The following is a 16,018-nucleotide window of genomic DNA, read 5'->3' as shown; positions in this document are numbered from 1 at the left end:
TAAAAACTCTGCTCGACTGGAAAAGAAATCTAATCTATTTTCGACTTAAATAAATCGTTCACCCTCTAAACAGCCTAGGAAGATTATTGTACAACTGAAGGCAACACACGCCGCAAAGAGAAAACATTTCAGTCCTCTTAAAAGTATAAATGATCAACTTATTCTGTTTAGCATTCTGCGCTTGGGCGCCATACACAGCTTTATTGAATGAGACTTTACAGAGGTGCTAATAATCAAGTCCATTTCCACTTGATGAACTTTGTCATCATAATTGCACGTGACACTAACTTGTGATCACTGAAGAGATAATGAATGTTATTCCTTATTCTAAACAATTTTACATGATGAGCTGAGTGTTTGTGTCCAGGAGAAAACTCTTGTAACTACATAATACTGTTTTCATTGAATATCACTGCTATGGATGATAATGTCCTTTCATATTCTAAAGCAATTTTTTGAGCCTTTAACTGATTCGACCCATTTATCTTGTGATGACTGAAACCTATGACTTGATGAAATGCAAGGAATTTCCCCGGGACACCAACATTTGTTTAAATCAAACAGATTGATAACATTGATCTCGCTGCTTCTTTTTTTTCCTTCTTTGTTTAAAGAGTCATTCCAGGTTTACAGGTGTGCTCTGGTAAAATCAACGGCATATATTTTCATTAAAATTAGACAACACATAACATACAGTGTATTTGACAACGGCTCTTAAACAACCAGAGCCAATGCAGCCTAAAATGAAATTATTGGATACTAGTACAAGCCAATGTCAGGCGGTGCCTTTCTCACGCTCTGCCCATCAAACACGCACCCGAAGAAAGCCCAAAAAATGATTCAAATAAAAACTGGGAATAGGCACTTCTGTTCTTTTTCTTTTTTTGTATTCATCGCTTCCTTTTGCTTATTTTCTTCAGCCAACCCTTGAACAGCAAACATCAATTAAAAGCATTAAAGGTTGCGATTGTTTCACTTTCACCAACAACTTAGCCTTAAGACACTGGACAGATGAGGGACACACCGAAACCAGATGGGAGTATGAGTGCTACTGTATGTTCTCCTACAGGGCAGGGAGGATGTCTACCTCAACATCTATAGCTTCTACTGTATCTTCCTCCAATTCTGTCTCCTGTTATTCACCAAGAAACATATTGGTAAAGGTCAGTGATCTTAATATTCTGTGTAAGAGAAGGTGTCCCTAAGAAAATATCTAATGCTAGTAGTGGTCCATGTGTGCAAGGCCAAATTAAACAGTGGATCACATTTTCCTCATAACCCCATCTCCCCAATTGTAACATGCACACATTTCCTGTTGTCCTTAAGTTTAACGAGTGTGTTCATACACGATAAAGCAAAATGGGAGTCCAGCTTCTGCTGATATCAATTCCCAAACCCCGCCTGCTCCAGGGGCACGGCTACCTTGCATTCTGCGTAAGTGCATATTTAAGGGGCTACATATTTGTATCGCGAGTGTATGTGCAAAAGAAAACGTCTTAGCCTGTTAACTGATCCATGAATCTGTCCAAAGGATACGCTAAAGGTCATGTAAAATAAAACCAATATAAATTCAATACAAACAATTTGTGAATATGTGCTATCTCAAATGGTCTCATCTATCTGGTGTCCTTGCATTAGAGGAAGTATAATGTTTGATTTACGCACCGATTTATGCTTCAAAATGGAAGCCCTACGAACACACAACGCGTTGTAGGTTTGTAGATCGACTATTTTGTTACGAAGATGCATAAATCGGGTTTAAGCAGGGGAGTGTTTGGCTACAGTATGGGATCATTCCAGCAGGTCCCATGTGCAGTATTGTGCACAGCAAGGGGTGATGCCTTTTTTTTCATCAAGGGAAGTAGCTTATAGGGGATTAGGACAGGAGCAAGCTTCAAGAAGAGTGGAAGAGAAAAGGCCAAATAAGGAATTCTGTATTCCTTTGGCTTTTTTTTTTTTTTTTTTTTTTTATCTTCCAAATTTGTTGTCCCTTTATTTTCCTACTTAGCGGTTAACGAGGGTGTGATGCAGATGAGTTATGTGCCTCGTTACACAATCAGTGTCAGTTAGGACTGATTGAAATGACTAGAGGCACAGTTAGATTAAGGGGGAGAAAAAAAGAAACAAGACATTCACAATTAGTGCTAAATACAAGACAAAGTCACTCTCTCTTCCATGTTCTTCTTTTTTTTTCCTTCCCATCTCAGCCTTGGTCATACCTCCTCCACTGTTCATTTCCTCTGTCCAGCATCGCTCCTGCTTGGCGCTCTGGAGACAAACTTGCAAAAGACATCGTCTTTCTACTCTCATCTCCCCGCCCCTCTCCTCCTCATCTCTCGGTATTTTTAACCACAGGCTGTTTGTCTGTCTGGGTCACTATGGACTGAATAGGAGGTGGATCTTTGCGGGGGTGAGGGGTGGGGGTGGAGGCCGGATCTCCCCAAGCCTGGCCCAGCCCTGTAGGTTGTTTGAAGGAGACGGGATGGCTAAAGGGCTGCGGTGGTGTCGTGGGAGGTGGAGCGGGGTGGGGCAGAGGGTCTAGTTTCCACCACAGCAGGTTCGGGTGGAGTGGGCGTCTGGGTCCTGAAGGTTGACTCCCCGGTGCCGTGCCGCATGTGTAGGGTTCTGGGTGTCTGTTTTTGGCATCTTTTTTGCTACATTAGGAGAAGGGTAAATATTTCAGTACAGCTGTACCGACAGTATGTTACTATGTATTATCCAGCCAAAGTTAGCAACAGACAATGACGACTTAAGGGAATATGTCACCCTCTTCCGACCTTTTCACCATATTGGTTCTGACTAGTGCTCACTATAAAATTGTACTACTTCTGTCTACTCACTTTGTCAGAGTGGAAGTTTACCTGCCTGACATTATCGGTGGGGATTTCAAGCAAAACAGAAACTATAGCCTTTCTCCTATATTGTCGGCGTGCCAAAATAATAACCATGGTTGTGAAAATTATAAAAAAGGAAATTAAAAGGTTTGAACACCGTACATTAGTGAAGACTGATTTATGGAAATCTGGTTGGAAAAAAATCTGTACATGCATATCTCACCAATGTTTATAGTTACATGATGGCAAGATACGGGAACCGAAACCTGGTTTTGTTTCATGTGTAAATAAAACTGAGTGAGTCACTCACCAATGGCCAGAAATAGCTCATTGACATTCATGGCTGTCTTCGCCGAAGTCTCCATGAAGAGTAAGCCGGTGTCTTCAGCATACGTCTGGGCTTCCTGTCCCATACAACACATCAAAAGATCATACACAATCAATGGAGATTTTGTTGGAAATAGCCTGAAAGCATCAAAATCCAGCTTTGGCAAAAAAAAAACTATGTGCAAACGGTCTTTAAAACATGTCTTGTTTTGTAATATAGGGCACTGGGACATCACAACATTTACAGCATGGGGCAAGCCTTCCCTATACTATTACCTCATACTCTACTAGTCTCTTCTCTGCTAGGTCTGCCTTGTTTCCCGCCAGGGCAATGACAATGTTAGGACTGGCCTGTCTCTGCAGCTCCTTAACCCAGGCCTTGGCTCGCTCAAATGTCTCCTGCAACACATCAAGTAACAAGAAAAACACTGAAATATTATTACTCAAAATACCACTGATTTATGATCAAGATCACAGAACTGTTAAAATCAACAATTGTTTTTCTTATTCATCAGTTGGTGAACAAAAGCTCTTGACTCTTTAAGATGTTTTTGGGGCCTTTTTTTTTGGATAAAACAGTGTAGATTGACAGGAAATGGGGGGAGAGTCAGGGGTGACAAGCATCAATGGTCCGTCAGGCTCGGGAATCGAACCTGGGACTCGCATCAGAGCCTATATCTGGTATGCGCCTTAAAGGACGACTTTGCCCATTTTCAACCTATCTTCATATAATTAGTCCTCACTTAGGCTCATATGGTACCATTTGGTCTACCTTGTCTATCTCAGAGGAGGGCTGTGGGCTATTCAGAAACCTGTCTACCAGTGATATCATTGATTGGGAATCTAGGCAGGATTTCTATTCCTGGAAAGTTGGTATGCTAGTAAGAAATCAGAAATCTTGTTTGAAGGAAAAGATCTGCCTAATGATGATGTCACTGGTAAGCGGGTTTTCTGAAGTGTCCACAGCCCTCCTATTATCAAGAGTATTGGTGAAGACCAATTATATGAACAGAGATTGAAAATGGGTCCTTAAACGACTCAGCCATCGATGCCCCACTCTTGACAGTTTTTGAGCTAGGGCTGGGCTGGCCCCAAATATTATTTAGATACTCATTCCACAGGTTGCACATGATTTCAATATTTTAGTGCTTCATTTCTAATAATGTAATCATTGCACCATGTGCACAGCGACGTCAGGTGGAGCTGAGGACTTGTGTGTCCACTTTCAATATATGAAAGTGTTGGCTGCTTGTGGGTCTGGGGTTGTTGTCCGCTTTGACTCAAGGTTATAGCAATCTTTACAAATGTATCATCTCTATGAACAAAACCGCTTCATTGGAACAATGTTGCTGTAACCAAGATTCGCTGAAAGAAAATGTAATGGCTCAACAATATCCTAGGTTTTATATTTCGCTTCCTGACTTTCACACTTGTATTGATGTAAATAATGATGGTGACTCTCTCAATCCAACTTTGTTCTTTTGAAGCAGTTTATAGGTGAAATATTTAGGCAATGCTAGGCGGTGGCCATAATGTGAATGGCTCTCGGGACGCAAGTTACCATATTACCCTCTGCTGAGATAACAATGTCACAGCTGAGAGTCTTGAATGGATTTACTGGCTAATTGATTGAGCACAAGTATTCAGATATTTGCTTGAACAATGAACAGAATATCCAAAGTTTGAAAAATGCATGCGGAAAAAGAATTATGGAGGATTCGTGTGAGCTACGTATCAATTATGCCAAGAAAAACAAGCACTGTAAAAGTATAGGGCTTACCGGCTTGGTGATGTCAAAGACCACAATAGCAGCCTGAGCCCCACGGTAGTACATGGGAGCTAAACTATGGTATCTCTCCTGTCCTGCTGTGTCCCAGATCTCAAACTTGACGGTGGTGTCATCCAAACACACCGACTGGGCCAGGAACGCAGCTGGACACACATTAGGACGGGTTATTATTACAGAATGGCTCTTTCTCCCCCGACTGTTCTCCTTCCCCCAAATCCTACCATTACAATTTGGGCATTCCGTAGACACGTATCCAAAGTAACTTATACAGTGTGTTCAGAGTGAGCATCATTAACTTGACTTGAGTGCTGAGAAAGTAGGTTATAGCAGGTAGACAATACAACTAGAAGCAAGCACCTTTGAACAGTAAGCAAAGTATAAACTCTTACTGCATCTAAAAACAAAAATGCATGACTCCCAGGGCCCTGGAATTTAACTCACAACCCACATTTTTTTATTATCCCTACACTTCAGTTTCACCTTTACCATTGATTGATTGATTGATTGAAGAATTTATTAGAAGTTTGCAATAGAAAAAAGTACAGTTTCATGACAGTACAAATCACTGGTACACGGTCAACTAAAAGGAGATCCTAGAAAGCCAAGGCTTATTTCCACAGGAACCACACTTTAAGTATCTCATATAACATTGAAAGACAGACGGATAGAACATAGTACTTTATCTAGGATAATATCAGTTTCAAAAGCACCTTCTGTGTCCTACCGACTGAATTCAATCCCAAATAGCCGATACAGTACATGTATTCCACCTTTACCCCCTTCCGTACCTCCAATGGTTGTCTCCTGGAACTCGTCAAACTGTCCCTTGACAAAGCGCAGGACCAAGCTGGACTTGCCAACAGCCATGTCTCCCAAAAGCACCAGTTTGAACTGGCAGATCTTGGTCTGTGGCAGAGCGCCGTTTGTACGGCTGCCACCACCTCTGGAGCTCATCCTGACTGGAGTAGGAGACAGCAGGGGACTGGGCCTCCTCCCTGCGGGGACAGGAGCTTCTGGAACTGGTAACACACTTCTCCCAAACTAATGTCACCAAAACTCACAAAGGGCTCTACTCGCTTCTTCCTGGGTGTTGCTACATAAAGTAAGAAGGAAGTGTCAAGTTAGTGTGTCTACTGGCATGATTAGGTCAATTACAAATTACAATCATTCACAAAAGCACAAGAACGTGTCTTAAATTAACTAAAATCACTTCCATATGGTTCTGCCAACATTTGTTTTCCCAAAAGGATCTAGATAGATCTAGAGAGGTCGCAGCCAGGCAAGACAATGGGAGAGACAGCATGAGTGCCATTGGCAATTGCATTACGGCTATCTATCAACAATGCATGTCTAGTTTATAATGTGTGAATGAACACTTGTCAGTAAACAGGCCCCCAGGTCACATGAACCGTGAACAGCTCCAATACACGGGGATGCTGCGGTCCTCCAGCTAATACACCTTTAAATCGAGACAGACGACAACGCAGCTTCAGATCTGATATCATATGTGTTGGCCAAACATAAACATGTTTGTTGTTGTTGTTATTGTTGTTGTTGTAAGTGAATGTGTCATTGTGCTTTCTGCTGTGACATCAGACTAACATCATAATGGGAGTGCTAAATAAACGGGCTCCGTCGGTCCAGTCACATCAGGATGAGGATGACACATTACTGGACAATAAGTCGACGCCCGATCCAGCACAATCTACGCCACATTTTTTACATCTGGTCTATGTTTACAGCCTTAGATCAACACATCCTGGTATATTTACCTCAGACAATATCGTCCGTTCAGCAGCAGAGGACCAAAAGCTTTGACTGTTGACAATGTAATGTAGCGATCAGCTGCTTCAGGACAACGTTCACAGCACTTCCTGTAAAGGCGCGCAGCCGCAGTAACAGTCACATTGTCAAAATAACTGCAAACTATCAGAATGGAAATGCTCAACTCTGCCGATTGAAATGAAAATAATTAAACCTAAATAGGCCTACGGATTTTTTTGTGTTTTTCCATTTATTAATAAAGAAGAAAAACACGTAGAAAACAACATATACATTATTCTATTTAAATCACATAATATTCATTTATGTGGCCATAAATGTGCCATTTGGTTCAGCCTCGCGTGTTAATGTCGCAGACTCAGTTGAGACTCACCATGCCATAATAAACCAATTGAATTTGTCATCATTATATCATAGTGACGGCTGTGACGCGAGGTTATAATTATAGCCATAGGTTACATCCGAGCCGACAGGAGGCGTCAGCGGCTCGCCAGGACGATGACAGATCCGGATGTCAACAAATACGGACCCGGAAGTCATTTTATCTTTGATTTGACAGTAGAATCTACAGGGTAATCAATAAATCGAGAGTAGAATCGATGGACTTTTCTGAGCGTCGTGACAGCTGACATTATGCCAAGCACACACGGAAAGAAACAAAAGCAAGGAAGGGACACCTCGGTAAGGTCTCTCACCCCTCTCTTTCAAAGTAGGGATGTATGATATTGGCATGAGAAATACAATCAAATCAAAAATAATGTATGTTCAGGCAGTACAATTAATCTCTCTCGCACGGTGGCACACACACACACACACACACACACACACACACACACACACACACACACACACACACACACACACACACACACACACACAGCAGAAGCAAAGGAAGTTAACCAAACCTGGTACTTTTAAAGTTTAAGTGAAAGTACAATGTGAAGGTAAACTCTGACGTGGCTGTCTCTCCACCCAGGTGCAGGGAACTAATGATAGCAGTGTGGTGAGCAAGGTGTCTGCTGCTGCGCAGGGCTACTTCCAGGATGCTTTCCTCCAACACTTTGTGTGCAAGGTGGCCAGAAGAGCCCCGCTCATCAACAGGTCTGTCTCAGGACTGAAGTGTCCAACTGTATATTGTTTCAGAAATAAAAGTGATATGGTCATGTTCTACAAAATGAATAAGGAAAAACTCATGCGCTCGGGTGGCACAGTGGCAAAGTCACTCCCTGCCCACCACCACCACGGAGGTTTGGGGTTGGAATCCACCGTGGTGCAACCGGCTTTGTCGGGCGTCTACACAAACACAGTTGGCCAGTTTTCGAGGGAGAGAAGCAAAATGGGGTACTCCTATGTGCTGGCGCGGCACCTGTCAGCGAGGAGAGGAGTAGGACGGAAGCTCCACGTCCTCCTGGTGGGGGCTCCTCACTGGCAGGTGAAACACAGAAATGTGTGTGGGGAGGAATCAATTGGCATAACGACTACATTCGGGAGAAAAGGGGGGTAAAAAATGATTGGCTAAAAAAATAATAAGGAAAAACTCAGGGTCGAGATACCAGTTGTTACATCTGTATTAATTAAACTACAACAATGTAGCTTGCAATGTGTACTGTAAACATAACAAGCTACCTCCGACAGTGGCTCAGGACTCAGGAGGTTAAGTGGACGCTTGGGAACAGCAGGTTACTAGTTTGATCCCTGGCTCTCCCTAGGTTAGTGCCAAAGTAATAAGTAATATGTTTTGTATATTTGTTCATGTTTCAGGGGCTACTATGTTCGCTGGAGAGCTGTGGACCACTGTGTGAAGAGGTTTCTTCAAGTGACAGAAAACTGTCCTAAAAGACAGGTTGGTATTAGATTATTAGTACAACATGTTACATTGAAGATGTGCACCTTATTTCATTTGCCTGTGTTTTGATTCTTTCTCTTATTCTCTCATCCTCTGTCTTCATCTAGATTTTGTCTTTGGGTGCAGGTTTTGACTCTCTGTATTTCCGCCTGCATGCAGAGGCGGCTCTTGATAGAGCTGTGGTGTTCGAGGTGGATTTCCCAGATGTTGCTCGACGCAAAACCGCCCTGATCAGTAGCAATATTACACTCAGTGGAAAATTGGACTCCAACCCATTTTCTGTCACAGGTCTACCATGCCATCCACTCGCATCACAAATCAATTGTCATTTAGACCAGCAAAATTGTGATTTAATCCAAAACATTTGTTTGGCGCATTTCATGTGCCCATGACTGTTTGTACTGTTCATCTCCAGGCCCTGTATATGTGTCCAGTAGTCGGTATTGCCTGCTAGGGGTGGATGTCAGAGAAGCGTCCCAGGTGGAAGAAGCTCTTGGTGAGGCCGGGATGGACTGGGCTGCCCCTACCCTACTGCTCTCTGAAGTGGTGCTTACTTACATGGAGACACAATGGTACTTCGCATTTATGTGTCAGAGTAAGGCGATGTATCAGTATTTGAGCATGGATTTGTTTTTGCAGGAATTATATGGTACATCTGCATATCTTCTTGTGTGGTACAGGTCGGACGCTGTCATTGGTTGGGCAGCGCAGCTTCTGCCCCAATCCCTCTTTGTAATGTATGAACAGATCCGACCCCACGACCCCTTTGGTCGCATCATGCAAGATCATTTCCTGAAGCTTAACTCCAGTCTGCATGCGCTTCGACAGTACCCAAACACCGCTGCACAGATACGCAGGTTCCTGGACAAGGTTAGTCCCCAGTTGCGACTTTACAAGTTATACCCTATTCTGTATTATTCTTTCGTGTGTTTTGGATTCGAATTAATCTCATATGAAATATTTCCCATTTCTATGGTGAATTACGGGGAAGTATGAAAACTATGATAAACGGTATAACCAGTAAGGCTCCCTAATCGGGAGATAAGCGACCGTAGGTCACTTATCTCCACAAATAGGGCAAAAATGTGTTTTGCCAAAATCTTCCTGATCCATGTTGATGACATGAGTGTAGACATACTGTGTAGTGTTTTTCGTGATTTTAGGAGAGACAGCCGCTGATACGAACGACCTACGGCCTGGTCGCGACCTAGGCCACGACCTGGAGGTCGTAGGTCCCGGTTCTGGAGGTCGTAGTTCGCGGTACATACTTGTTAGGTCGCGGCCGGTCTAGTTTCGCGACCCCCGGCCGTGGTTGCGCCACCTCGGTCGTCCCCGGGCCGTCTTTTTGCAGAATATTCTAGAGCAGCAGCGCTATTCAACCTTTTGAAGCTTGTGATTGGCTGAACCGGAGGTAGGAAGCGCTCCATTGTAGTCACTTGGACCGCGCGAGGTGCACCAAAACCTATCCTTAACCCTAACCCCAACTCTAACCCTAACCTTAACCCTAACCCCAACTCTAACCCTAACCCTAACCCTAACCCTAACCCTAACCTGCCGACACTGAGTAGCTAACCTGCCGACGCTGTTGAAAACGAGCGCTCCTTCCCTTAGCAAGCGTAGAGTTTCTAAACTCGCGTCCCTTCCCTTAGCAAGCGTAGAGTTTCGATCGCGGCGCTCCTTCCCTTAGCAAGCGTAGAGTTTCTAAACTCGCGTCCCTTCCCTTAGCAAGCGTAGAGTTTCGATCGCGGACTTCCCAGGTCGCTGAATTACGACCGAGATCGCGCAAAACCTCCAGAACCGGGACCTACGACCTCCAAGTCGTGGCCTAAGTCGCGACCAGGCCGTAGGTCGTTTGTATCAGCGGCTCTTGCTGGATTTTAGGGCAAAATCTGTAGGAGCAGTGTCCAAAAATGTGTTTTTAAAAATCGGCCTGGAGGTGGCGCTATATGGGACAGATTCATGTTGATGGGATGAGTGTAGACATACTTTGTACCGATTTGCGTGATTTTAGGGCGAAAATTGTAGGAGCAGTGTCCAAAAATGTGTTTTGCAAGAATCGGCCACATGGTGGCGCTAGAAGAGGGCCATGTGAGAAATGAGGGGTGGGGTCTCCGCGCCGGCAAGGCGGACGAATAGGTACTGGCCCCGGCTGTCCCGGTCGTTCCTAGCCGGAGTTACGGCATTTTATGTGAGCTGCAGTGTAGGGGGTCCTCCACTGGGGGCGCCACCACTTTTGCATCCGTTCTGGAGCACCAGGAGTCGGTGGTCCCCGGGAATTCCCCGTGAGCAGCCCCGTTGGGGTGGTCATTTGGTCATGTTTGCGCATTTAGTCATTTTTTACATCTGGGGGTCCCCCAGGGACCTGGGGGTCCCTGGAGCTCCGGGGGTCCTTGGAGGTTGTAGTTTGGCAGCCAAGGAACGTGTGTGCAAAATTTGGCATGGATCGGGGCTACGGTTGCGGAGATATAAGCAGGGAAAAAGTGTGACGTGTGAGGTGTGACAGACAGACTGACAGACAGACGGAGTGTAGAGGTCTTCACGGGTCCAATTTGAACTACCCGAACCCAAAAGGACCCGGGGGAAATGGACCCGGACCCATATGGCCCCGTCTATCATTTGGAATTTGAGAACCGTTACCCGATCAGCCCCGAGACGTGATGGATCCGATCCGAACGGCCCCGCCTGTTATTAGAAAAATTGGATCCGAAACCCGAGCAGAACGGGAGATCCGAGACCCGAACCTGTCGCCCCGAAATGAAAGAATGCCAACGTTATTATATTAAGAGTTGTATCAGACATATTTCTTACCTAACGTCGCCACGGTGCTGCTGTTGCTGTCAGCGGCGCTGTGCCTCTCGCCAAAAGATGATCTTTTCCCAGACCAGTAAGTCAATGCGGACAGTTTGTAAATACAAATAAATCCATGTTTTTATTCCTTCTTCTTTGGCCAGCAAATGCTAATGCTATCGTTTTCTGTCGCATGTGTTGTTCATTATATCTTTCTGCTTTGAGTGTCCATTTTGCTCTGCAGAGCATGACAACACGCAATGACAACTCCATTGTAAACCGTTAACCAAAACGTTACGTTAATATCTTTGATAATAATAACAATCCAACTGATACAGTCAGTGTTGTTGTGACTGAGTGAGTCAGTTCTCACAACCAATGCAACAGATTACATGCTGCATCTTTAGTGCCATCGTGTGGCGTTATCTATTTGGTGCAGTTGTTGCGTTCGCTTTCACTTCAATCTCGGCCTGTCTCGGCTCCACTCGGGTAACAGGAGATACCCGGGGAACCGGGGCAGACGGCCCCGGCCCCGGCCCGCCCCGCGGTAAAAGCTCGAAAACGGCCCCGTTACCCGGCTCGGGGCGGTTCGGATCGCGGGTAATTTCGGATCTCGGGCAGGTCCGAAGACCTCTAGACGGAGGGAGTTACACTTTGTGGTGGTTTTGATAGTAAAGTGCGACCTACGGTCGCAATTAATGATGTTTTATTTATGTTTAACCATGCTCAAGTGTTCAGTCAAAATTGAGTAACAGTGTCCCCATTGAAGCTACGTTATGTGTTGTCAGGGCTGGGAGCAGTGTGTGTGTCTGGACATGAATGACTTCTACCTGGACCTCGTTGAGGAGGAAAGACGCACAGTGGAGAGCCTGGAGCCTTTCGATGAGTATGAGGTTAGCAATTTGAACTTGGCTCTATTTCCTGTTACTTGCACTTCAAATATCACAGCATTACAATACCTAGTAGGTTAACCACTTTCAAACCTTATTTTAGGCCTAACTTATAGTAAGGCACAACCTCCTTTTGACTCCTCCTCTTTTCAGTCAGCAGGATTAGGATGAATAAATGATGCTTTTATATAGAGCCTTAATCCAAGGCGCTTTACAATGATTGTGCATTACAATCACCCATTCGCATACACATTTCATACACCAATGGTGGAGGAAACCATGCAATTAGGGTTTCAGTGTCTTGCTCAAGGACACTTCGACACCAACTCTGGGGGAGCTCGCGATCAAACTGGGAACCTTCAGCGGGCGCTCTACCTCCTGAGCCACAGCCACCCTCACATAATTTAATACGTCCTTATATATCTGTATCCCCCCCAGGAATGGCACCAGAAATGTTCCCACTATTTCATCCTCACCGCCTCTCGAGGCACTCTGACCAAACAAGCGTTACTCACACAACCTCCAGGTAACTCAAAGCTTTAGGTGATATAATATGTGTTTTAGTTTTGATGTATTAGTAAATCTCTACAACATTATGTGTTTCTTCTCTGCCTACGTTGTGATTGTTTTTGTAACTCCGTTTTCTTATTGACTTTGGTGTTCCAGTTGCATCCATAATCTCCTCTCTGAGCCCTGTTCTCCTGAGTGCGAGGCTCCTTCCAGAGGAAGTGGTTGTGGAGGGACTGGGCATGGCCTCCACGTCTATGGGCCCAGGCCAGGTCCTGCTCACTGGAGGCTCTAGTCGAGGAGGCAGGGGGGCAGCCCCAAGGCTTCTCCTCAGAGGTCAGGCCGGCTGGAGATGTGCCTGTGTGGAATCCTCCGCAGACTGGGGTAAGTTTGTTTTAGTGATCAGTAGCATACTATGTATAGCTTTTAGATTTTAACCACTTTAACCATTATTTTATTAACTTAAGCTATTCAAAATGAGCTTGTAGATCTGATATTTTTGAAAAATCGTGAAAATGTATGCAAATCTTTGAAGGTATATTTTTTAAAGCAAACATTTGTGACTCAAATCTTTCTCTCTCGGGGTCCCTGGAACAAAGTATTTTGACTGAGATGGGGGTTCGCGGTCAAATACATATAATTCCTTCCATGACATTAAAAAGGTTGAGTACCACTGATATAGAAACATACATTTTTTCAGAAAACCATTAGGATTTAGAAGACATTGTAGAATCGGCCTCAGGTCAGGTCTCTCTTTTTTTCTTTTTTTTTTTAAATAAATGTTTCTGCCACCAGGCGTGCGGCTATATCACACTGTGACCTCCCTCCCTGGAGGGGATTCCATACTGTATGGAGGTCGCTCCTCACCCCTCAACCCAATCAGAAGCCTGCTCAAAGTGACTGTTGAGCTCTGTGGTCCACCTGACTCTGTGGGCTCAGAGGACCAGGAGGGCATTGTGAAACTGTCCGTAAAGGAGATGGCCTGCACAGGGGATGCACCACAGCCAAGATGGAGGCACTCTGCAACCATGGTCAGCTACAGCGGTGAGACATTTACAGCAAAGGAGGTGTGAGCTCTGGCCACCGGTCCAGACGCATACCACATACTGTCCTATCAATAAAGGCATGAAATCCCTCTTAAAGAAAAATAATATACTCCTGCCAGGAAATGCAGAACATTCTTTTCTAGATGTTCTGTGATTCGAAAGCGTAAGCTCTGCTTGTAAAAGCAAAGATCAGGTTCTGATAATTGGCCATGTACCTCAAATCATTGTAGATTTACAGTCGCAAGAATAAATTAGCGTAGAGGTCAGATTATATTGGTTGAATCCTCTCCATTTCCCCCTAGACAAGAACTTCCTGTTCATCTTTGGTGGAAGAAATGAGGCGGAGCCAGTGCTGGGCGATAGTCACTTCCTGTCTGTCGACCAGCAGCATTGGACTGAGGTTTGTTGAACCCAACACAGTTGTATAGCTCCCACATAACAATGGCAGTGGTGTATTGGTCTTTCTCAGCTATTGTAATTGTGTGTGTGTGTGTGTGTGTGTGTGTGTGTGTGTGTGTGTGTGTGTGTGTGTGTGTGTGTGTGTGTGTGTGTGTGTGTGTGTGTGTGTGTGTGTGTGTGTGTGTGTGTGTGTGTGTGTGTGTGTGTGTGTGTGTGTGAGTGTGTGTGTGTGTGTGTGTTGTTAGATCCTGATCGAGGGGCCACCACCTGAGGCCCGTCTCTCCCAGTCAGCATGTCCATACCAGGGAGGAGTGGTTATGTTTGGTGGGCTGGGGAGGGAGGGTGTGCCACTAGGAGACACAGTACTGCTAAGGCCCACCAACAGAGGCTTCCGTTGGGACACGCTAGAGGTCCAGCCCCCTCCTATTCCCAGGTATAGAGCTTCTGTACATGAAAACACACAAAAAGGCTTTTCATCTAAACAAGATGCAGTACTTAGGACAGCCCTCAACACTTCACTTAGCGACAATATGCTGTACATGTTAACAGTATTATTTACAGCAGGGGTTCTCAAACGTTTTTATACCATAACCCCATATTATGAGGGAATGTTTTGGCGACCCCATTATTCATGCATGGGGAGGCAGATTTCCTGGCTGAAGAATAAACAAGAATCAGAAATACAAGGAACAGCAGCATGACTACCCAGAAGCGATTATTGTTTTAGTATACGATGGCTTGTCGGCTGCGGCTTGTGATTGGCTGAACCGGAGGTAGGGAGACAAAGATTTACTATTCTGGACCCCTGGTTTACAACTTTTAATGGCGCCAAGTCGGCTCACGGCACACAGCGACTCGCTCACTCAGGAGTGTCTCACGGGGCTCAAGGTCGCCTGGGACGGCACGCCTCCGTCATCTCCACCAAAAACAAGCGCTCCCTTACAAGGCATCATGTACACAAACAATAATAGCTGCGCAGAACCCAATAATGTTTTTTTCTTTCAAGTCACTTGTTGGAAAGATGGGAAGTCTTCCAAATGAATGTGATGCAAAGAAAGCTAATGTTGTCTACCCTTCTATTCTGTCCAGATATTCTCATTGTGCTCATGTGATTGGAGATCGTCTGGTTTTGGTGGGTGGAGTTTGGCTGCATTCAGAGGGTGTGCCAGGTGTTACATTTATACATCTGACCACTGGGACCAGTGTGGAACTCACTCTGGACACAGTAAGTTGACTTTACCCCTTGCTGCTTATTATAGCTATATGCACATATCACATACAGGTTTTAAAGGATTTCCCCTATTGTTCACACCTTAAGGGTTTGATTTCCCCATCAGCTTCATGTTTGGGACCATTAAACAATGGACTTGATGTTGAAATGTCTCTCTTGTCTGTTGCTCCTCTTCTAGACCTCTGTACCTTGGCCTCTGTTGCTACATTCATTCTGCAGTGAGCTGACAGACCCTGAAGAACCAGTTGTGCTCCTGATAGGTGGGGGCGGAAACTGTTTCTCCTTCGGGACTCACCTCAACCGTCAGCCTGTCACTGTGGACCTCAGATCTGCACTAGGATTAAATAATGTGCACTCCTCTGACACGGACTCAGCTAGTTTGGTACAAACCTGAACAGAAGAATCCAAATATTCCAAAGGAGGAGCTGTGGACTACTTTATTCCTGTGGAATCTAAATTAACTAGACCATTGTGGAATGTATGGCATATATAACTGTTCTCTCTACATACTATATAATATCAGGGACACAGATGCTTTTTGAGCGGTGGTAAACCGCTCCATAGAGTGGCTGTGCATGTG

General features: G+C 44.8%; 2 protein-coding genes across 2 annotated transcripts; one reads left to right on the top strand and one right to left on the bottom strand.

Annotated features, from left to right (window-relative positions):
- Positions 1-201: 201 nt before the first annotated feature.
- Positions 202-6,816, bottom strand: rab5b (RAB5B, member RAS oncogene family). The gene is made up of 6 exons (XM_080753626.1): positions 6,723-6,816; positions 5,739-6,043; positions 4,942-5,093; positions 3,438-3,560; positions 3,145-3,238; positions 202-2,654 (listed from the first exon to the last, which is right to left on the bottom strand). The coding sequence occupies exons 2-6, from the start codon at positions 5,902-5,904 to the stop codon at positions 2,539-2,541; spliced, it is 651 nt and encodes a 216-aa protein (XP_080609752.1). The 5' UTR covers positions 5,905-6,043; positions 6,723-6,816; the 3' UTR covers positions 202-2,538.
- A 476-nt stretch (positions 6,817-7,292) lies between these two features.
- On the top strand, positions 7,293-15,863 carry lcmt2 (leucine carboxyl methyltransferase 2). The gene is made up of 14 exons (XM_080753250.1): positions 7,293-7,413; positions 7,709-7,833; positions 8,494-8,575; positions 8,686-8,866; positions 8,994-9,150; positions 9,259-9,448; positions 12,154-12,258; positions 12,694-12,781; positions 12,922-13,146; positions 13,558-13,806; positions 14,111-14,208; positions 14,453-14,640; positions 15,297-15,432; positions 15,617-15,863. Exons 1-14 carry the CDS (start codon positions 7,366-7,368, stop codon positions 15,830-15,832), a joined length of 2,088 nt encoding a protein of 695 aa, XP_080609376.1. The 5' UTR covers positions 7,293-7,365; the 3' UTR covers positions 15,833-15,863.
- The last annotated feature ends 155 nt before the right edge of the window (positions 15,864-16,018 follow it).

Source organism: Nannobrachium achirus, assembly GCF_963921795.1.
Source record: "Nannobrachium achirus genome assembly, chromosome: 22".
Classification (NCBI taxonomy): Eukaryota; Metazoa; Chordata; class Actinopteri; order Myctophiformes; family Myctophidae; genus Nannobrachium; species Nannobrachium achirus.
This window is presented reverse-complemented; position numbering and strand designations above follow the sequence as displayed.